This window comes from Quercus robur, chromosome 9 (assembly GCF_932294415.1).
Source record: "Quercus robur chromosome 9, dhQueRobu3.1, whole genome shotgun sequence".
NCBI lineage: Eukaryota > Viridiplantae > Streptophyta > Magnoliopsida > Fagales > Fagaceae > Quercus > Quercus robur.
In genome coordinates, this window is record NC_065542.1 from 15,210,099 (window position 1) to 15,233,507 (window position 23,409).

At 34.8% G+C, this 23,409-nt stretch overlaps 1 protein-coding gene across 1 annotated transcript; it reads left to right on the plus strand.

Moving 5' to 3' along the window:
* Window positions 1-544: 544 nt before the first annotated feature.
* LOC126699066 (transmembrane ascorbate ferrireductase 1) lies at window positions 545-5,238 on the plus strand. The gene is made up of 4 exons (XM_050396622.1): window positions 545-822; window positions 3,389-3,437; window positions 3,529-3,728; window positions 4,754-5,238. Exons 1-4 carry the CDS (start codon window positions 679-681, stop codon window positions 5,054-5,056), a joined length of 696 nt encoding a protein of 231 aa, XP_050252579.1. The 5' UTR covers window positions 545-678; the 3' UTR covers window positions 5,057-5,238.
* Window positions 5,239-23,409: the final 18,171 nt, after the last annotated feature.

Sequence of the window (23,409 nt, forward strand, 5' to 3'; positions counted from 1 at the left end):
TTTGTTAGCATAAGTATTGAAGTCTTAGGTATGAGTGGAAACGTAATAGGTTCTCTCATACTATTTATAGGTCCCACTATACTATTTCAGCTAACTTTTACTTTTATTTACAATATTTTTAGCAAAAAATTTTCAACTTTAACAAAATAAATGAATTTCTAACAAACCCTAAGGAATCAAATTCCATCCACGAGGTTGTTTACCAAAGAAAGAGAAAACGACCAAAAACACACACACAAAAGTTTGCTAGCATAAGTATTGAAGTCTTAGGTAAGAGTGGAAACGCAATAGGTTATCTCATACATCATAAAGTCGACAATAATAATAGCACAATAATATCTCAGATGAAATATATGCAAAATGTTGAAAGGTAAGTAAAGAATGAGGGGTAGAAGAAAAGACACAAAGTTGTGGGGTACACCCTAGACCCCAAACACCAACAGTACTCTCCCAATCAGAGAAACCAACGTGGCAGCAACCATCCAATAATGATGATAAAAAGATTTTCATCCGACGGTCAAATCATCTAAAAATAACTATCAGCAAGAAAAGGCAAGCAATTAAAAGACGTTACCACCAGAATATATTTAGCCATAAGAGATTGCTTTCATTTCCGTATATAGCTATTTTACAAAGATCAGGGTAGAGAGGATAGAGTTTTTTTTGGATCAGAGAAACATGGTACTTGGTGTAAGGGCTATTCCTTTCACATTTGTGGCACACGTGCTGGCAATTTTGGGTCTGGTTTTAGTGTTGGTTTGGACCTTAGATTTCAGAGGTGGTTTCGCATGGGAAGCTTCCAACAAGAGCCTCATCTTCAATGTAAGTTTTTCTAACTCTTAACTCTATCTTTCTCTCTCTTTTTGCTTCTTGGGTTGGTGGTTTTTGTTGGATTTCTTGAAGGGTTTTTAACTTTTTATCATGCATACATATATGTTTAGTTGTAATTTGTGGGGTTTTGTAGAATTGTAGAAGCTCTCTCTCTCTCTCTCTCTCTCTCTCTTCTGGGTTCTGTAATTTTCGTTTGGTTTTTTGATGTTTTCCTGTGAGGTTGAGTCTGTTGACCATGTCTATCAAAGTTTGTGTTTGTTTCACTGTTTGTTTTGATTTGTGTGTGTGTGTGTGTGGCTTGGGAAATGAAGAAATCTTGTGTTTCTTGGTTTCTCTGGACATTAACAAGTTTAGTGTTAAATTTGATTTTTTGATCTTTTTATTGCTAATGAATACTATCTTAATATTTTACTTTTACTTTTAAGTTATGGTTTAATGGGTGACCTAGGTATTATTCCTCATGTTTATTGGCATTTGGAATTTTTCTTGATTCTCTCTCACCGTGAATATGGTATTGGATGCCACTCCAATTGGCTTGGACTGTTTCAAACTTTTTTAATCATATATATATATATATATATATAGTTTAATATCAGTAACTAAATGCACAGGACAGCTAAGCCAAGCACTATTTTTTGTTTTTTTGGGTCCTTAATGTCAATTATTTGAAATTTGGCTAGCTTCTAGTAAAGCGGTTCACACTTAAACCAAGAGTGATAGGTTGATTCTTAATCAACAGTACCAACTCTTTTAGATAATAAAAAATTAGTACGAACTTGATGAAATGAAAAGACTTTCTTCCTTGAACTAGGGTTATATTTTTTTAATGTGTGCTCTTAAAGCATACATTAAACTTTTTATTTTTGGAAACTTTTTTTAAAAATTGAAAAAATTGTCATTATTTTTTTAATTCTTGAAAAAAATTTTTCTAAAATTGGAAATTAATATGTGTCCTATACATTAGTAAAATCCATTTTCTAATAAATGGAAAATTACTTGTTGCCATGGTAACATTTACCTATAGCTTAAACCAGTTAAAATCCCAAGCTGTTTTTTTGGTAGTAATGATAGTTTTTCTGAGAAACTGGTAGTAGTGATAGTTAGTTGCCTAGTTTGGTAGCACGATACCTACCCATCAAATAAAACCTACCTTTCTAATTGTCTTTTTTTTTTTTTTTTGGGAAGAATTAATAATCTTTATTTGAATAAAATGAGTATCACTATCATACGGCTCCACAAAAGTATTAAATATCTTAACTCCTGTAAAAGTAAAATTTACCTAAAACCTTTGCTATTATTTTTTAAATAAATAGTAATTTATAAAAGTACCCATGTGAGGGTCATTATTATTATATTATATATATTTACGACATAAAAAAATTATATAATATTTAGACTTTAAGGGTTTTTTTGTTTTGTTTTGTTTTGTTTTTTCTGTGTGTATGTTAGGAAATTAATGTAGGACACATAGCAAACCTACCCATATTGGAATCAAAATAATTAATGAGGTTTCGAATTCCTTCTTCACATGAGCTGTGAGTCTTGTGCTTATCCCATTATCTATTTTAGGGTGATTCTGAACACTCATGTGCTGTAACATGCGTGTGGTGCCAAATGAATGTTTAATTATAGACTTATAGTTATAGCTAGACGTGTATTCGTGATATTCTTTGGAAGTTTTAAAAAATTATTTTGGCTTTTTTTCTTTTTCTTTTTCTTTTTTATTAATTCACATACCAATACTTTGCATAATTTCATATCCTCCAGAAATTTTGTAGCCGAAAATTTTTATGTTTTTCTCGGTCTATAAATTCTTATATTTTTTCAATGGACTGAAAATCATGCACAATCATCATATTGGTGGTAAATCACAATCAATTATCATAAATATGCATATCACTTCCTTCCAGCCAAACAAATACTAAATAAGAAAGGAAAATATTGGGTAAAGTATCACTTATGTTAGAGTGCAAAACAGATTCCCAAATTTGAGTTGTCCTGATCTCTCGTAAATACATACATACATTTATACATTTTGAGCATATTAAAGAAAAAAAAAAATTTATATATATAAATAAAAACATGTTAAACGCCATAATGGTTAAAATTAAGTATCTTTTCCACATGTCGAATTATTTGATCTTCACGTGATATATATATATATATATATATATATATATATATATATATATATATAGGCAAGACTTAGGTACAGTACTTAGGCGTTGTTCCTCAGGTTCTCCTCTTAAGATTCAGTCATGTGGATTTTTTTTCATGGGATAGAAATGTATTTTTTAATTAAGTAGCCATATGGCTGAATATTAAAAGGGAAATCTAAGGAACATCACTTAAAGTATTGTACCTAAGTTTTGTCTATATATATATGTAAGATATATTTGCTAAATCATTGATTATTTCTGTAAAAAATTTGTGGTTGATCAACTAAAACTTTAATTTTATGCAAAGTATACTTTTTTGCTTGACTTGATTTTTATGTACGTTTGCAATTTCTATCTTGCAAAAAAAGCCTCACATGTCCATTAATTTCTCTCTACAGCTACATCCTTTTTTGATGTTGGTAGGCTTCATTATCATAGGGGGTGAAGGTAATTTACAAATCATTCTATATAGAATAAGGTTACTTTCTAAGATTCTCCTACATGCATAGTAATTAATTTGCCATTAATTAAAATGCAGCCATTATTAGTTACAAGTCACTTCCTTTGAGGAAAGACGTGAAGAAGTTGATACATATGGTGCTTCATGCCATTGCTCTAGTACTTGGTATTTTGGGAATTTATACTGCATTCAAGTATCATAATGAGAGCGGGATTGCCAATCTCTACAGCTTGCATTCCTGGCTTGGAATTGGGATTATTGCTCTCTATGGTATTCAGGTAAAACTACTTGCACGGGATAAAAAAATATATATAGGACAAACCTTAGGAACTAAAGTGGCAATAACACTTTTATTCTATCATCCATATGTTATGCTGTAGTAAAAATATTGTAGGAAAAAGTTAACAGATCTCTTAAATGTATTAATTTATAAAATATTGTTAGAAATTTTTTGTGAAAAAATGAAAATAATTAATTAATTTTTTTTAAGCTTTTTATATTTTTTACGAAAATAATATCAAAACTTTTCTAAAATAATTTATTAACAATTTCTGTAAAGATATCTGACCCAATATTGTAAAGCTTCTTTTCTTCTTGCTTAGATTTTATTTTTGGTAAAATTTGGGTTTGATTAACAATTTTGGTTTGATTTTGATCCTTTAAATTTAAAAAATTTGGGTTTCAAATGGAATTTAAAAAAGAGAACAATTTGATCAATTCATATATATTTTTTTGTTTATGTGACTAATGGGAGACTAAGACACCCCCATTTTTTAGGGACCAAATTGAGCAAACCACATATTTGAAGGACCAAAATCAAACTAACTTCATATTTGAAGGATCAAAATCTAACTATCCTAATTTCAGGAACTAAATTATTCCATTTTTGAAATTTGAAGAACTAAATCTAAAGTTTTTAATATTGAAGAACCAAAATCAAAATTATCCTCAATTGTAAGACCAAAAGTATAATTTACCGATTTTCTTTTCTGAGAGGAAAGGAGAAAAGATACTTGTTGGAATGTTATACACATGTTGTACCTAAAGGGCAAAGAAACGTGCTTGGGCTTGGAATGTAGGGTCCAGTCTTTAACTTTAATCACAAGGTCATATTTTAAGCAAGGCCCATCACAAACTTTGTTGTTAATTGAAGCTCAGTTAAGTGGTCTCACCTGTCCTAATTGTAACACCCAGCATTATAATTCAAGTAAAAACTCATACAAATAGAGATGTGTTTAATGTAAATTTCATTAATTTTCTTCATGAAAACCAGCCTAACAACATTGAGAAAATAAATTTGCAGTGGTTATATGGGTTCCTGGTCTTCTTCTACCCTGGAGGGACTATTGGGCTTAGGAGCGACTCTGTTCCTTGGCATGTGGTATTTGGACTTACTGTGTTCACATTGGCTGTGGGCAATGCTGCAATAGGATTCTTAGAGAAACTTACTTTCCTTGAAAATACAGGGCTTGCAAAGTATGGCTCAGAGGCCTTACTTGTCAACTTCACTGCTGTTATTACAATATTATTTGGAGCCTTTGTTATATTATCTGTTCTTTCTCAGTCTCCAGCAGAAGATGATGAAAATAGCTACTCTGCTATCTAATAAGATGTTTTTATATATTCCTTATTAAAAAAACCTTATCAAAAAAAGATGTTTTTATATATTTGTTGTATGGATTATTTTCCAGTGACCGGATATTGTATGGAACAAGGATGTTTGGTATCTGTATTTTCTGGACATAAAGATTGTGACAGTTACCAATAAATTATTGTAGTTTATCCACTTATGGATTTTGTAATTAAGGATCGATTTAACAAATTAAATTAGAGTTTAATGACAACGGATCAATTAAGTGCTTGATGACTACTTTCAATGGATGATCAAAAGGTCTTTGGTAGCACAACAAAAATGACTTTTTTGCAAGAAAAATAATGAGGTCATTTCCAATTTGAAGACAGAAAATCAAGTTCATTAAAGACTTGTTGGCATTGCATCAAATCAACTTAAATATAAATGTATGAACAATTTAATTTGATCTTTCTAGGGTATTATACAATAGCAATTAATTAAGTACAACATCTTTCTTTAACAGTTTATTATCTTTCTCAAAAAGTTGTCCACAGATAATTGGCTACCACAATTCACTAATCAAATCATATGGTTTGGGATCAAAGTGAAAGGTCGAAAGAGAAGAACAGGTAACAGCTTTCTTCACCACTTATAGATCTTTCAAGCATTTATGGAGAGGCCCGGTCTATATGGAGTAGGAAATGCTAATGGATGTCCTTAGGGCAATAGTTAATAATTCATTTCAAACAAGTTTTTATGGGAAAAGGAAAAAAAAAAAAAAAAAAAGCAATTAATGTTTTGACAGTTTTTTTCTGTGAGGCCCAATAATTTATGGGCCAGGCCCACTTACTCATGAGGAGTCCAAAGGCCCAAGCCAAAGAAGGCTATGGCCCAAACTCAATAATATAAAGCACAAAATGGCCCGGAGATGCAGCCGAGGACAGTTCAGTCCTCGGCAGACCTAAAGTTCCACAGAGAAGAGGGGCAAAAACGGTATAGGAACAAACTTGAAGGAAAATCTAAAATATCTAGGGAAAGATGTCCTTACTACCCTTCCCATACAAGACTCTGCACCTAACAGAGCCGGATTCTTCGGCTTTTTCAACCACCCCCAACGACTTTGGGGTTGGACTGACGGGACAAGTATCAGTCTTGTAAAGGTCGACCCTACACGTGGACGAAGGACAGCGAACGCAGGCTAGTATAAAAGAAAAAGTAAGTAATCTGGATAGAGAAGCTGGGAAAAATGGCCAAAAAGCAGGGCCTCCCATCCCACCTCCAGGAGAAAGACTTCAGGGGTGAAAACACCTTAACGATGTATGCACACCACAAAAAACCCACCACTGGGTAACCAAGGCCTAGCCTTTCAAACCCACGCTCTACAAATGATATTGTCTGGGCTTTTTCACGTGCAAACCCAACACTGTTGTGGTTCGTTGCGAATCGTGTCCTTAAAATTGGCGCCATCTGTGGGAAGGCTTGTGCATTGGCGCAGGTGGCGTTTGAGTCAACTCTCTAGCAAGCAGAGATTCGCGGGTTTTCCCCCATCTCCGGTGACATGCAGCTGTTGTTCCGACATAAACTTCTGCTAGGGGCTACGTCCTGCAGTGCCAACGGCACGGGCAGCTCTAGGGGCTTCCGGCTTCAAGCCAACTCTCCCCGCCATGGTCAAGGGACTGACCTTCGAAAAAGCAAATAAGTACAAAAAAGTACTCAAAAAAGAAAAAAAAATAAAAACAAACAAGTTTTGGACAGAACCAAGGCCTTGCATGGTCCTCGGACTCAAGCCTATGGGGAAACCAAGTACTCAAAAGAAAAAACACAAGTTTTGGACAGAACCAAGGCCTTGCATGGTCCTCGGACTCAAGCCTATGGGGAAACCAAGTACTAAAAAAAAAAACAAGTTTTGGACAGAACCAAGGCCTTGCATGGTCCTCGGACTCAAGCCTATGGGGAAACCAAGTACTAAAAAAAAACAAGTTTTGGACAGAACCAAGGCCTTGTATGGTCCTCGGACTCAAGCCTATGGGGAAACCAAGTACTCAAAAAAACAAGTTTTGGACAGAACCAAGGCCTTGCATGGTCCTCGGACTCAAGCCTATGGGGAAACCAAGTACTAAAAAAAAAAAACAAGTTTTGGACAGAACCAAGGCCTTGCATGGTCCTCGGACTCAAGCCTATGGGGAAACCAAGTACTCAAAAAAACAAGTTTTGGACAGAACCAAGGCCTTGCATGGTCCTCGGACTCAAGCCTATGGGGAAACCAAGTACTAAAAAAAAAACAAGTTTTGGACAGAACCAAGGCCTTGCATGGTCCTCGGACTCAAGCCTATGGGGAAACCAAGTACTAAAAAAAAAACAAGTTTTGGACAGAACCAAGGCCTTGCATGGTCCTCAGACTCAAGCCTATGGGGAAGCCAAGTACTCAAAAAAAAAAAGTTTTGGACAGAACCAAGGCCTTGCATGGTCTTCGGACTCAAGCCTATAGGGAAACCAAGTATTCAAAAGAAAAAGCACAAGTTCTGGACAGAACCAAGGCCTTGCATGGTCCTCGGACTCAAGCCTATGGGGAAACCAACTACTTGGATGGGGAAAGTCCTCGGCTCAAATACTGTAAAAGGTTAAGGCCAATAAGAGTGTTAAGAAGATGGCGAAACGCCCCACTATTCAGTAGCCTAAGGGGGCTGTTCGTTTTGTGGGTGATATGTCTTCGGATGGTTACTTCCTACACCGCATCGAGCATTCAATTCTCATCTCGGCTAGTTTTGGGGTAAGTATCGTTCTTCACAGGTCGGCATTGTTGTGCCTAACAACTATATTAAAGTTATGGTTACACCTTTTTCTTAGCAAGTATTTTGGCCCTAGTTGTCATTGATTCAAATGCTATATTATTGTGCCGAACAGTACTTGCAAATTCGTAAAAACGCCCTTCTCTTTCATAGGGGGTTAAGGCCCCAAGTATTGTGCTCTAAGGTCGGCAGTATTGTGCCCGGCCGATTTAGTAAGCTCATCATAATGTCCTTTCTTTTCCTGCCTAATGGGAGTTTCAGCTCTAAGTATCATTTGTTCGATTCAGTATTATTGAGTAGGATTATTTTTATAAACACAGGGCAAGATCTTTTTATTAACTGGAACTTCGGCCCTAAACGTCGGTCACGGTTTAAAAATAAAAAGAATTTACAAGATTGTATGTCTATGCATTGCGTTATCATTTCTGAAACATAGAGATAGAACATGCAAAGTAAAATGATAACAATTTTTATTAATATAAAGATGTATTACAACGTACAAAGAGGGGCTTAAACAAGCCTATACAAAAGGTGAACTGCCGAAACAAAAAAAAAAAAAAAAAAAAAAAACACCAGCAATACAGATAAGTAAACAGTCAGGTGTCTTTTAAACTCGTCTCCAAAGTCTCTCCAATCTCTGCCTCAGTATCGCCCATATTAAGAGAAGGACCTTCTTTAGAAAAAGATGGAAGAGATGAATGAGGAAGATGGAAGAGATGAATGAGGAAGATGGAGGAGATGAATGAAAAGAATGAGGAGAAGAAGAGGGAAGAGATGAAAAGAAAGAAAAAGGAGCAAAAGAGGGAGAAGGAAAAGTACCAGGATGGATCTGGTGGTGGAAAGAAGAAGAAAGAGAGGCAAAAGAAAGCACCAGTGAACGAAGAGAGGAAGAAGTAGGGGCACTTAGTCCCTGCCCCAGTCCTGACTCCTAACACACTGGTGCCATGTTAGATATGCTCATGAGAGAGCGGGTGGTACTGATAATGGGTGTCCTCGGCTCAGTCACGCCGAAAGTGTGACGTGACGAGCCCCTGCTTCGGATTTTGGCTGAAAGGAAGGTGAGACAAATCTTGAGTCTCCGTCATCCTTGCCCTGACCGAGCCATTTCGAGCTTTATTAGAACATGGTATTTTTGGGAGGGGAATGGCTCCTTCATTGCTTATTACTATGGTGAACGTATTACAGGTTAAGGTATAACCAGAGGGTAAAAGTAAACTTTGGGAGGAATCTAAGGGTTTCAGATTTCGGGGGGATTAAAGGGATTCATGTATGGGAGAAACAACTCTCGTCTTTTCTTTTTATATAAGGGACGAAGAGGAGGGTACTTAATATGTTTAGATCTCCAAGGAAATCTGCAAACAAGAATATGCCCGTTCCGCTCCCCCGCACCATCAGTAACCATTAAATCTGAAAGGTCTCGTAAAGGGAAACTATTAAAGACACGCTTCGGATAACCAAACGGCATGAGCGTATCGTGAATAAATTAAGAGGAACATCTCGTAGACCGGTACATTTCCTGGGCAGGTGGAGGATCGCCAACGTTAGTGAAAGGCTGAATTAAATGAGCCATAATAAAGGCTCGGTATTACCAAAACCCCCCTCTCCAACCAGGAGGTCGGACAGCAGGGTTTTGAGGGGCTATTGTGAGACCCAATAATTTATGGAACAGGCCCACTTACTCATGGGGAGTCCAAAGGCCCAAGCCAAAGAAGGCTATGGCCCAAGCTCAATAATATAAAGCACAAAATGGCCCGGAGATGCAGCCGAGGACAGTTCAGTCCTCGGCAGACCCAAAGTTCCACCGAGAAAAGGGGCAAAAACGGTATAGGAACAAACTTGAAGGAAAATCTAAAATATCTAGGGAAAGATGTCCTTACTACCCTTCCCATACAAGACTCTGCACCTAACAGAGCCGGATTCTTCGGCTTTTTCAACCACCCCCAACGACTTTGGGGTTGGACTGACGGGACAAGTATCAGTCTTGTAAAGGTCGACCCTACACGTGAACGAAGGACAGCGAACGCAAGCTAGTATAAAAGAAAAAGTAAGTAATCTGGATAGAGAGGCTGGGAAAAATGGCCAAAAAACAGGGCCTCCCATCCCACCTCCAGGAGAAAGACTCCAGGGGTGAAAACACCTTAACGATGTATGCACACCACAAAAAACCCACCACTGGGTAACCAAGGCCTAGCCTTTCAAACCCACGCTCTACAAATGATATTGTCTAGGCCTTTTCACGTGCAAACCCAACACTGTTGTGGTTCGTTGCGAATCGTGTCCTTACATTTTTATTTCTTATAAAAATGGTGTTAAAATTTTTCTAAATGGATTGTTAATAATTGCACTAAGGACACTCGTTAGCATGACCCATAGAGTAATGCTAAGATCACAAAATATTTCACAACGTTTTTACAAATTGTTGATGTAGGCAATTCTAATTGGTTCTCATTTGGGCCTATTACTAATATTAATTTTTTACTTACTAAGGTAATAACCACTCACCACATCAGCAATTTATAAAAAATATTGTAAAACAGTTTATAATTCTAGCATTTTCCATTTACATTTATCACCTGACAAAAAAATATTTACCTTAAATACTTTGACCATAAAGGAACAAACTAAATAATCAACATTTCTTTTGTAATTGACCAAAATCGAATCAACAATTGCCTAGCTAGTCCCCGTGCGTGCCTGAAATTAGTTCTAAAAGATAATCAACATAGAATATGTTGATGCAGTTAATTGTACGGTTAGGCTAAACAATGAGCACTTGTGCAATAAACAACATAATTAAAATGATATCAATCAAGCGCCGACCAAGACCTTTTTGATGCTTAAGTCAGAGAATAACAATTTTTTTCAATAAATTAAAAGAATTCGAGAGTAAATTGAAACTTTGGTGGCGTATTGTTAGGAAATTTTGGGTTAATATATATATACACACATATGTTTACAATATTTTTACAATACTTTCACAAGAAATCTTAAATAACATTACCCCACCCTTCCTTAAAAGTTACCATGACTTTTGAGTGAAGTTGTGATATGCCTTTGTGTTAAAATCTCTTTTCCTCTCCCCTATGTGTGTGTTTGTTTCTCAAAAAAAAAAAAATCTTAGGTAGCAAGTTGTTACAGGATGTAATTTCAGTAGTGGATTCAAATTAAAAACCTGGAACAAGTTGTCACTTAAAATTTGCTATAAAAATGTCGTGAAAATGTTGTAGATGTAACACTTTTTTACATATTAAATGTTATTTTATAGCTGGGCTAATGGGAATGCTTTTAGGCAAGAATTTACGAATTGGCGATTAATTAACTTATTGTCTTTCCTTGACATGGCTAAACTGAACTTTGAGTCCGAGATGACCTACCAATTCTACTTGCATCAGATTAGATTAAACCATATTATTCGGTTAAGTTATAATTATGACAAAATAAGTGTTAAATTTTCTTTATGATTTTTTTAATGGGTGGTCACTTTGAGAAACTGATGTGGATAAATTAATACCAAATTCCTGGTTCTCTTATACAAGAGGGATATTGCTATGACCTAAATAGCTGGAGAGAGAAGAAAAACTTACGCCAATTTTGAACATCTTCAAGTTTTATATTTCAATCTCTGAAATTTTAGATAAAAAGAAAAATTAGTGGTGTTTTAGGTTTTAGTAAACATGATGGTATTGGAGCATTGTATAGTACAAATATGAGGCTAAATCTTAAAACAATTTTACTAGTTCCTTGAAGTCAATTTTGGGTGTGTTATGTGTGTGAGACTAGCATAGTCATATAGGATGTGTACAAATATGATGAACCAATATTTTTATTAATACTAGTGAAAGTCTCGTGCCTTGCATGGCTTTAGTCATGAATTTTCTTTTTATATATATATATATATATATATATATATATATATATAGAAATAATAACTAAAAGAGTTATTATTACATAATTTTAGAATTCTTGTTTCTAACTAAATGAATGATTCTTATTACATAAAATGCATAATTTTGTTTATTTGTCTTTATATATAATATCTCCAATTGAAATGATCAATAAAAAATTTTATAATTTTTTTTATTTATAATTCCTTATGTATTAATGAATAGGGTGATTTGAACTCAAGCAATTAAATCTTTTTTGATACTTGCATAAATAAGGTTATCCTAAAATAATTAATTCAAATTTAAGATTAAAAAATCAATTATATTTATACACCTAAAATAAATTTCATTTTTAATTCTTATTTAAATAATCTGTTTTAGTGTTGATTTTATTCAAATAGTTAACACCCTAACTTATACAACTTGAGTAATGTCTCTAATTATATTGTGTTTTAGCCTTTAATAACACATATATTAATATTACACATGAAAAAAAATATATAATAATTAAAACATTTGAAAACAAAATAAGCTAAAATCCCAATTCATTAATGAAAAACAATCCAAATTTTTGAATATTTAAAAAAAATGAAAATAAAGTTAAGTAAAGATAGACTTACATAGAAATTTGGACCGATGGATCTAATTTAGCCAAATATTATGAATGGTCTAAAATGATATATGAGGAATTTTAAATTGAATTTAGTTTGACTTTTGAAGAAATATAGTCATGAAAAAGTTCATAGGAACCTTAAATTTAATGATCTAAAAGGATATTGGAGGAATTCCGCATACTAAGAAATTAACACAAAGCACAGACATAATTTTAAAATATAAAAATAGATAAATATTGATAAAGTCTTAACAATGAATAAGAAAAAGTAACTTGGAATCAGATTGCACTACAGCACATGAAAGACATGTTTTGAACCAGGTTTGTTCATAGTGATAGTCAATTGAAAAAATCAAAACACTTACAAACTAAATACATAGAACAACCAAAACCTAATACACACAAAATAATTTAAAAGTTGAGAATTAAAATATATATATATATATATATATATATATATATATATATATATACCTAAGAGAAACCAAGAATTTAAATTGGGGTCCATTGTTTTGCTTCTTTATAGAAGACTTCCTTTGACATAATATCCATATATGAAAATTTAGAAACAAATAACAATAAGTAAGATGAATTTATTTCAAAAAAACTATTATATACAAATACATATGCGTAAGTAGCAATTTGAAAATAAATTAAAAAAAAAAAAACATGGGGTGTAAGAAGGATTCTATGTAAAGACCATTAGTGAATATAAATATTCTTGAAGTTATGATAAGGTTTTAAGTAAATTAAACTATTGTTAATTTGATGAAATATATTCTAACAATTAATAAAAATGTAATTTAATAATTAATGAGAGTTGAGAGTAGTTGTTTATTAGAATAAAAAATTGAGAGAGAGAGAGAGAGAGAGAGAGGATCATATAAAGTTATTAACTCCTATGAATCTATACAACATGTATATCCTTCAAATACAAATACATATGAAATAAGTTGCAACTTGAAAAAAATAATAAACAAAAACATGGGGTGCAAGAGAGATTCTATGGAAAGACCATTGTTGGAGTAGGATTTTTAGATTTTTAGTTGAAGTAGGATTTGATGATAGATTTTTAGTTGGAGTAGGATTTAAATTTCTGAAACTTAGATGTTAATTTGTTGCATGTTTTGTTAAAATACTTATTGTTACTTTATCTAAATAAATTAATAAGAAAAAAATAAGTTGTTGTCTCTATTAACTAAAACTTAGATGTATGTTGCATGTTTTGTTAAAACACTTATTGTTACTTTTTTTTTTTTTTAATGATAAAAACAAATTAGTTGTTATCTCTATCAACTAAAACTTAGATGAATGTTGCATGTTTTGTTAAAATACTTATTGTTATTTTATCTAAAATGCATGTTACATGTTTTGTTAAAATATTTATTGTTATTTTATCTAAAGAAATTGATAAGAACAAATAAGTTGTTTTCTCTATCAACTGAAACTTAGATGTATGTTGCATGTTTTGTTAAAATACTTATTATTACTTTATCTAAAATATATATTAATAAGAACAAATAAGTTGTTGTCTCTATCAACTAAAACTTATTAATAAGATGCATGTTGCATGTTTTGTTAAAACATTTATTGTTACTTTATCTAAAGAAATTGATAAGAGCAAATAAGTTGTTATCTCTATCAACTAAAACTTAGATACATATTTCATGTTTTGATAAAAAAACTTATTATTATTTTATCTAAGGAAACTAATAAGAACAAATAAGTTGTTATTTTTATCTAAAAAACATTTTTTTTATCCAAAATATTGTTGTAATTTGGTGAAATTGCTGCAATTTAATGAAATCATTTGACACAACCACGATTTTTAAACCTAATTTTTGTTATATAGTATATAATTGTTATCTCTCTCTCTTCATCGGGGTGTTAGGGTAGCTAGATAGTAGTTTCCTCTTCTTTCATGCACACACGCCACTCTCATCTTGCAGCCACAATTACTTGACAAATTAAGGGTTCTCTTTCAACATTTCAATAAAGGGCTCATCATCAAGTCATTGAGGAATGTGAATTCTTTACAAAAACATCTTACATGGTCTGAATAGATAGTGTATATATATACACACACGCCACTGCCCAACACATTTAAAGGTGGATAAAAAAAAGAAAAAAAAAAAAAGAATAACAAGACAAATTTGTGAAACTTGGGTTTAGCTTTTGAGGGAACATGCACCCCCAACCCAAAAAAAAAAAAAACAAAAAAACAAAACAAAAAACTTATATTAGCACCTTAATAATTACAAGAATACAAAAATTAAAGTTTCTTAGTTTTTTATTTTTTCATAATTGGAGATATAATATATTATTATTTATGGATAATAAAATTTGTATTAGTAAAATGTTCAGATAAAGGTGATATAACACAATCTCAACTACTTATCAACTTAACAAATAAAATAGGTTATTAAAGAAAAAGTTTTGTACCCTAACATTGTTCTTAGCATGTAAGTAAAAGATTGTGTCCCTTTGATTGTCAGGCAAATGAACAAATGAACAATATGTATGCATTTTCCTTCATGTCTAAGTATAGAAAAGAGCAATCAAACAAAAATTTCACTTCAATTTATTTGGAGTTGGTGTTGGTCCATATTAATTTATCTTATCCTACTCATATGCGAATCACTTCTGTTGCCAATTTTAAAGCAATGAACATTGAACAGGCTTATACATCTGGGCTTAATGATGAAGTTTAATAAAGTGTTATCAATGATGAAGTTCAATTAAGTGACATCAAAAAGCCCTATAAGTGAGCACCTTATCGATGTCAACACCCCTCATTGAAAGAACTCATCAAAGGTGTGATTACGTGAGAGCCAATGAAAGTAGGCACACAATTGAAAATTTGTAATGGTTTTGTGACTCGAGACAATTTTATAGTTCATGGGAAACAAGGATAAGAATTACCTTTATCTAGACTGGAGACCACGCGTCATATCTGGCGTAAAGACACGTCATCAATCGCCATAAAGAGACTGAGAGAGAGTATCAAAGGGACCACAACGTAGCAGTTGATGCTGAACCACCCTTCAACTGCCGACACTGCTGAACGTTCTTTGTCGGCTGAGCTCTACGACCATATTGTACCATCTATCTAGTTACTAGCTAGTATCTATCTACTACTATGCAACTCGCATATATATATATATATATATATATCTCCAAGCACCTATACAGTGGCAGAAGAAAGAAACAAAAATGAAATCATAAGACACATCCACACAAATGCTTTCTTGAAGGTTAAAACAGAAAATTAAACAAAATAATACTAATGGTCAAAGAATAATGATGATTGATAAAAGAAAGAGAAGAAAATGCGCACATTCACTTTAGTAAAGAGTCAAGAAGATGATGTTGCACAAGGAAAAAAATGGATTAGTAGTTTTGGTTGAGATGGAAGTTTTTGTGTTGAGAAGAAAAAAAATGGGGCAATGTGCTAGCATTAGCAGCAGTTGCAAGACTAAAAGCTCCGTGGGTTGTCAATGATGCTAGAGAGTGAATTATTATCCATTGGATTAATTATAAAAATTTTTAAACAATTGAGAAGATCGGCTATTAGTTATTATCCTTTGGACTAACTATAAATCTTAGGAATAATTGGGGGAACCAATATAAAGTTTTGGACAATTGAGGGGGACCTGTATAAAGTTTTGGACAATTGAGGAGGCTAATTAGTAATTCATTTGACTAACTAGAAAAAATAATTGGGGGGCTGGTTCTAATTTTTTGGGAGGGCTATTTCCTATTACTAGTATAGTTGTATGAGAAAGAAAAAAAAAATTTGGGGTGCCCAAGGAGCAATGTAGCTCCACACCTATGTGCAACCAACCCGCCAACCTGTCAAAATCGATCTAATCTAACCCAATTCACCAGATTAACTCGATTTTTAAAGGTTGATAGGTTAGGTGGAGTTCAGGTCATAAGATTCACAAATTCATCTAATCAGACCCGACCCACTTATATTTAATACATATTTAAATTAAAAAAAAATATATTATACAATCTCATCATTTACTTTTTTTTCCCTCTTCCTATACAACTCAAACTCTAAATTCTACCCATATAGTTTGTGTTGGTTTGGTGTTATGTTCATAATTATTTTGTTATAAATATGTTTTTTATTTGTGGTGGTGTTATTCTAACACTTAATTTAATAATAATAATCACAGTAATAAAAAAATAAAAAAAATAAAAAAAAAATAAATAAACTATCCAACCCAATATGTGGGTTGGGTTGGATTCCTGTGATGCGTTGGGTTGTGTTGGGTTGGGTTGGGTTAGATTTTTTTAACTCACCACACGACCCAACCCAACCCATGCACACCCTTAGTAGTTGCCTTCATTCCATCTTGTTTATAAGAATTAGCACATCATTAATATATTGTCTTTCAAGTAAAAATTAGTGTGGATTCCAATATATTTTTTTTTTTTTAATTTTTTTGTGTCATCGAATAAGGTACATATGTTGGAATAATTTTGCCTACACTATAAATCGATCAATGACTTAACTTGATGATAAATAGCAATCATCACGGAGTTAGGGTTGTAAATGAGTTGAGCCGAGTCGAGTATTAAAAGTTCAAACTTGTTCATTTAAATTATTTTTTTATTTTTTTTATACACAAGTTGAGCTCTATCTCATCACCAAACAAGATTTTATATTCAAATTTAGTTCATTTTCTTGTTGAGTAAGCTTGAACTTGTTCCCTAGTTACTTGATTAACTTATTCTTTTCCTATATATTGTGAAACCATGCCTAAAATGTTTTACCTCTACAAAATTTTATGAATTTTACTACAAATAAACTATTTATATCATTAATAATCTACAAATAATAATTTAATATCGAACGAACCTATTGACAAACTTTTACAATCAAATTTCAAGTCTATATAAATATATTTTTAGGCAAATATATATAATATTACATATAGTTAAATCGAGCTGTTGTGTTCATGAGCTTGTTCATGAATACATTATTATGTTTGAGATTGGCTCGTTTAATAATTGAGCTTAAACTTAACACTTGAGTTTGGCTTATTTTCTAAACAAACAAACATAAATACATATGAGCTTTCAATTTTATTGTCTATAGACTTATTATATAAGAAATATTAAGGATGGTATTTGTCATGGTATCCACTTACAATGAGGGCATCATGCATAATAAGTACTTAACAACAAAATAATTTTTTTTTTTTTTTAAATCATAACACAACAAAGATCACCACACATTCTATCTTATTAAAAATTAGAAGAAAAAAATTATTACAAGTAGTATTAAATTTAAGAAAGAATTTTAATATGTGACTAATTACGTTTACTTTTTAAAATAATTTGACTAATTATTTATATTTTTATGATAAAAAATTGTATTTAATTTAAATGCATCCATGCGTGTGCATAGGTTACACGCTAGTTGAAGTGATACACTAATACCTATGGTTAAAGTTGAAAGCTCGAAAATGTGTTAAAAACACAAAAGCTGTTTAGACCCCCAAATTAAAGTTACGGCTCAATAGATTTTACATTAACTTAATTTTAAGTGCAGAATAATGTAAATGCGTGCGGATAAACAAACAAACTACTCTAATTCATAATCAAGACAACACAGCAGTAAAATGGAATGTAAAAGAATAGGGAAGAGAGATGCAAATACAAGATAATACGCCAATGTGTTATCGAAGAGGAAATCGAAGAACTCGGCGAAAAACCTCTTGCGCCCTCCAAGTGGTAATTGATCCACTAGACAATCAGTTAGAATACATGGGTTAGCAAGAGACCCTTAAAGCCTAATCTATCCGCTATACCTAAGCCCTCCAAGCTCCTACTCCAACAAAACTTCTCGAAATTGTGTCTTGTCTAGCTCTCCGAATCTCGCAACAAGCTCCATGTTGCATCTGCCATTCTTGGCTTCTTCCAATGTTTTCCAACAGCACCAAAACCTCACTTGACACTTTGAAAGGGTGTGGTAAGTGTTTGAGCTATCAACCTCTCAATGGTATAAAAATGGAGAGGTAGGAGTTGAGGAAATCCACAAGCATATGTGTAGAGATATATAGGTATGATAATCTTTAACTCTTAAGGTTTGAGGCTAGGGTTTTCTCTCAGAAACACTCCTCAACATTTATGGGTAATGTGGGTATATATAGTGTAGGTACAGAAAGTGTGTATCAGATAGCAAGGTTTTCAAACCCGGACCGTTCATTGAACCGTAAAAGGAAGAGGTTCAAGGTTTTTGAGATCGAACCGAAATCGAACTGAGGTCGAACCGTGATGATGTCATAATTAATTTAATAATTATTTTTAGGGATAATTACAGTAAACCCACCTGAGGTTTGGCCCGATTACACTTTACCTACCCGTGGTTTAAAACTTATCACTTTGCCCACCTGTACATCAATCCGTTACCCCCCCCCCCCCCGTTACCCACCTCACCCTCAGACGTTAGAAAAACACCCTTTTATGCCAAATTAGAACATTACACGGATCAAACAACACGAACTCACTCTCTTTTCCCCACGAGCCCTCCAAACGCGAAAAATCCATTCTGCATCTGAGGTTGACATACTGCTGCCAGTGTAAAACCTAGACGAGCAACGGGTTGTTCGAGTGACTAAAATCCTGGTAAGAAATCAGTCACTCTTTGGGTTTTTACTTTGGGCTTGCGGTTGTTTTATTTTTTTGTGAGTAATCAATGAATGGTCAATTTTACATGTAATGGAATGAGAATATTGGTTGTGTTTGTTGATATTTATGAAAATTGTGACCACCTGTTCTTTGGATTTGTGTTTGTTTATGGGCATTTTTGTTTGTGGGCACTTTGTCTGTCGTGGTCATTGTGTCTCACAGTGGACCCAAGTTTCTATTGGGTTGAAATTTTTAGTGTTTGCATGTGCTATTTAGTAAAACAGAATCAAAATCAAAAGAAAAACAGAAAATGTGGTCCCTCTGTGTGCGTTGCATCCCAAAAGCAAAACTGAAACATGCAACTGTTTACTCTTTTGCCTCTTTTGTTGTTTACAATTCTTTAATTGTTGATTGTATACGTGTCAACTTGTAATTTGTTATTACAGATGGATGTTGAAGTGAAATTGGAGGTACATTATGGGGGTGCTTTTGTGTGGAACCCTAGTTTAGAGTACTTTGGTGGGAAAGTTGAAATAGTGTATAGGGATGCTGATTTGCTTGGTTATTTTTGAAATAAAAGGGATATGTGAGGAATTGGGGATTGATGAACCGTGGAGGGTTCATTATTTAGGTCTTGGGGGCAACTTAGAGCAAGACTTAAGGCTCATAGAAGATGATTAAGATGTGGAACCCTTGTGGAACCCTAGTGAGGGAGGGCCAAGAGACACCATCATACTGTATGTGGAGAGTGGTAATGCTCCACTTGCAGTTGAAGTTCCTGATGGTGCAGGGGTTGGTGTAGGAGTTGGTGCAGGGGTTGGTGTAGGAGCTGGTGCAGGGGCTGCTATAGGGGGTGCAGGGGCTGGTGTAGGGGGTGGTGTAGGAGCTGCTACAGGGGGTGATGGTGTGGTGGAGGAGTTTGATTGGTTGAATGAAGGCCTGGAAGGAGAAGACTTTGCTGATGACATTTTTGGTGAGTCTTCTCCACCTCACACAGTGCCAGATGAGCCTAACACTGTTCCAACCACTGATACACCTCATCCAAACACTGATACACCTCAGCCAAACACAGATGCACCTAGCCCAAGCAATGTTCCTCCTCCAAACATAGATTTAGATGAAGAGTGGGTTGAACTAACTTTAGAGGATGATATGGCAAGTGTGGATAGTTCTGATGATGAGCAGGGGCCTGGCAATTTGAAGTTCAATGAGAGGACTGATATGGAAAATGTTAGGTTGGCAAAAGGGATGAAGTTCCCAAACTCCCAGGTTTTTAGGAAGGCTTTGAGGGAGTATGTGATTCAGAATCACATTGATGTCAAGTGGAAGTTGAATGAGAAGAAGAAGATTTATGTACATTGTAAGAACAATTGTGGATGGAGGTGTTATGCCTCAATGGTGACTGGAGAGTGCACATTTGAGATCAAGACACTTTATCTTGAGTGTACCTGCCCCCTATCATTTAAAAATGGGCAAGTTACATCAGCCTATGTGGCAAAGAGGTATTTGGAGGATTTTGGTAAGAATCCTAATTGGGAGGCCTCAGGTATTAAGCACCATGTGATGCAGAAGATTTCAGTTGATTTAAGTCTTAGTCAGGTGTATAGATCAAGGAAGGCAGCTAGGGGGCTGATTACTGGGGATGAAGAGGCTCAGTATGGCCTACTTAGAGATTATGCAGAAATGATATTAAGGACAGATGTAGGAAGTAGGGTGATTCTGCAAACAGAGATGGAAAATGAGAATGCAGAACCCAAGTTTAAAAGGATGTACATTAGGTACAATGCTCAGAAGGTTGGCTTTCTAGGTGGTTGTAGACCTTTTGTTGGGCTGGATGGCTGCCACTTGAAGGGTAGGTTTGGTGGGCAATTATTGTCTGTCACTGCCAAGGATGGAAATGACAATATATTCTCAGTGGCAATGGCTGTGGTTGAGCAAGAGAACAAGGATAGCTGGACCTGGTTCTTGGAGCAGTTTGCTGATGACATTGGCAGGCCAGATGAGCTCAATCTGGTATTTATCAGTGACAGGCAGAAGGTATTATCATCTAGCTCATGTTCATGACTTCATTACATGCTTACCTTTTTACTAGTTTATATTGCTAATATTGAATGCTTACTTGATTGCAGGGCCTTTTACCTGCAATGGAGACTCTATTCCCAACTGTGGAGCACAGGTATTGTGTGAAACACATATACAACAACTTCAAGGTTAACCACAAGGGCATGGAGTTGAAGAGTGTACTGTGGAGGTGTGCTGGCACAATATCAGCCAGGGAATTTGAGAGAGGGATGGACCATCTTAAGAGTTTGAATGAAGAAGCTTGGCAGTACCTGGCTGATATAGAGCCTGCACAGTGGACCAGATCCCACTTTTCTTCAAGAGTTTTGACAGATTGTATGGTAAACAATCTGAGTGAGAGTTTTAACTCTATGATTGTGAAGGTTAGAGACAAGCCCATCTTATCAATGCTGGAGTGGATCAGAGTTAGGCTTATGAGCAGGCTGTATATAAAGAAGGCTGGCATAGAAAAGTATGATGGCAATTTGTGTCCAAGCATACAAAAGAAGTTGGAGCAGTTAAAATTAGAGTGTAAGAGTTTCAGTGCAGTTCCTTCTGGGAGGTTTATGTATGAGGTTGACAATGGGAGGGAAAGGCATGTGGTGGACTTGGTAAATAGGACATGTAGTTGTAGAGTATGGGACTTGACAGGAATCCCTTGCAAGCATGGAGTTGCATCCATTTTTGTGAATCATGAGAAACCAGAAGACTACACCCATCCATGCTACTACAAGGATGCTTATGTGGAGACATACAAGACACCCATACCTCCCATGCCTGGCCAGTCTGAGTGGATGTCAAGTGGCCAACCCAAGCCTGTTGCACCTACTGTCTATAAGCCACCAGGCAGGCCACCCATGAAGAGGAAGAGAGATGCTGATGAGCCGAACCCTTATAAGGTGTCTAGAGGAAACAGGCTAGTGAGGTGTAGAAGGTGTCAACAGGAAGGGCACAATGCAAAGGGATGCAAGGCCAATGTCATTGGTGAGACAGCATGGGAGAGGAGGCAGAGATTGCAGAAAGGGAAATCTGTATGTTTTTACAAAAAATTTTTATTCAAATGCAAAATTCCAATAACTGACACTGTAAAAACATGCTCATATTTGGTTGCCGGGAAGTGGAAGGCCTTCTACACAGAGGCAAGGATCCCAGGCCCCATCTTCTTCACAGACCTAATCCTCAGCTCAGCCCCCACCAACACATCAGCCTTACACTATGGCCTCATCCAACCAGGCAGCAGGGTCACAGCCACAAGCTCCAGCTCCACAGCCACAAGCTCCATGGTCACAGAACCCAAGTCAATGGTACTCTTCAGACTTTAGGTACACAGTTAGAGGAGCTCCTTGGTTCTCTTCAAGCCAGCCAACACCACCCACTCCTGCAGAAACATGGGACAGTAGACCACAATCATCACAGGTACTGTAGTGTTAGGTTTGATGTTTTATTCATAAAACTGTGAAACTGGTAGCTAACATGTGAATCCTTGTACTTTGTAGCCAACAAGACCACCTGCTACTAGAGGAGTTGCTTTGAAAGGAAGGGGTGATGCAGCTAGAGCTCAGAAATGTAGAACAAGAGGTGGAAAGGCCAGCTGTGGTGTGAGAGGCAGGGCAGGGGCAGGGGCAGTAAATGAAGACTAAGTCAAGACACTTTTGTTGCTTTGTATTAGGGTTATGTAGTGTTAGGGTTTTATGTAGTGTTAGGGTCAGGCAGGGCAGACAATGACAAGTCACTTTTGTTGCTATGTATTAGGGTTATGTAGTGTTAGGGTTAGGCAGGGCAGACAATGGCAAGTCACTTTTTGATATAGCTGTTCAAACACTTTTTGTATTTTTGTAAATTTTGTAAACATTGGGCAGCTGCAACTGTTTTGGTTGTTGTACCAAATGCCTTATATTTACTGGTAGTTGATGAAAGACTATTCAATGCCACCTTCAAATATGTATACAATTTCCCAACTTAATGACAGGTGTTCAGAATTATTGTTCTAATTATTGCAGTTTGTCATATGCGTTATTATTATATGAGTTTGTTTATGTGTGCAGGGTGTATGTGTTGAATAGCAGGTGTATGTGTTGAATTTGTTGTCTTTTCTTGCAAGTTGACAGATTGTCATGCACTTTAAATTCACTTTCAACACAATTGTCTTCACACAATGCACTTTAAATTCACTTTCAACACAATTGTCTTCACACAATGCACTTTATGCACAAACCAACACAGCTCACAACATCCAACAAAACACCAACACCAACAGTTCACAACTCACAAGTAGCCAATTCACTTTAAACAAAAATACCAACAGCATTTAACATAAATAACATTTTATCTTAAAAATGCTTATATTATTAAGTGGCTTCAAGCTTATATTACATAGTTCTCATTCTCAAAAAA

Coding starts and splice junctions, on each gene's coding strand:
- LOC126699066 (XM_050396622.1), top strand. CDS start 679: ATGGTACTTGGTGTAAGGGCTATTCCTTTCACATTTGTGGCACACGTG. Junction 823..3,388: donor ACAAGAGCCTCATCTTCAAT/GTAAGTTTTTCT, acceptor TTCTCTCTACAG/CTACATCCTTTTTTGATGTT. Junction 3,729..4,753: donor TTGCTCTCTATGGTATTCAG/GTAAAACTACTT, acceptor ATAAATTTGCAG/TGGTTATATGGGTTCCTGGT.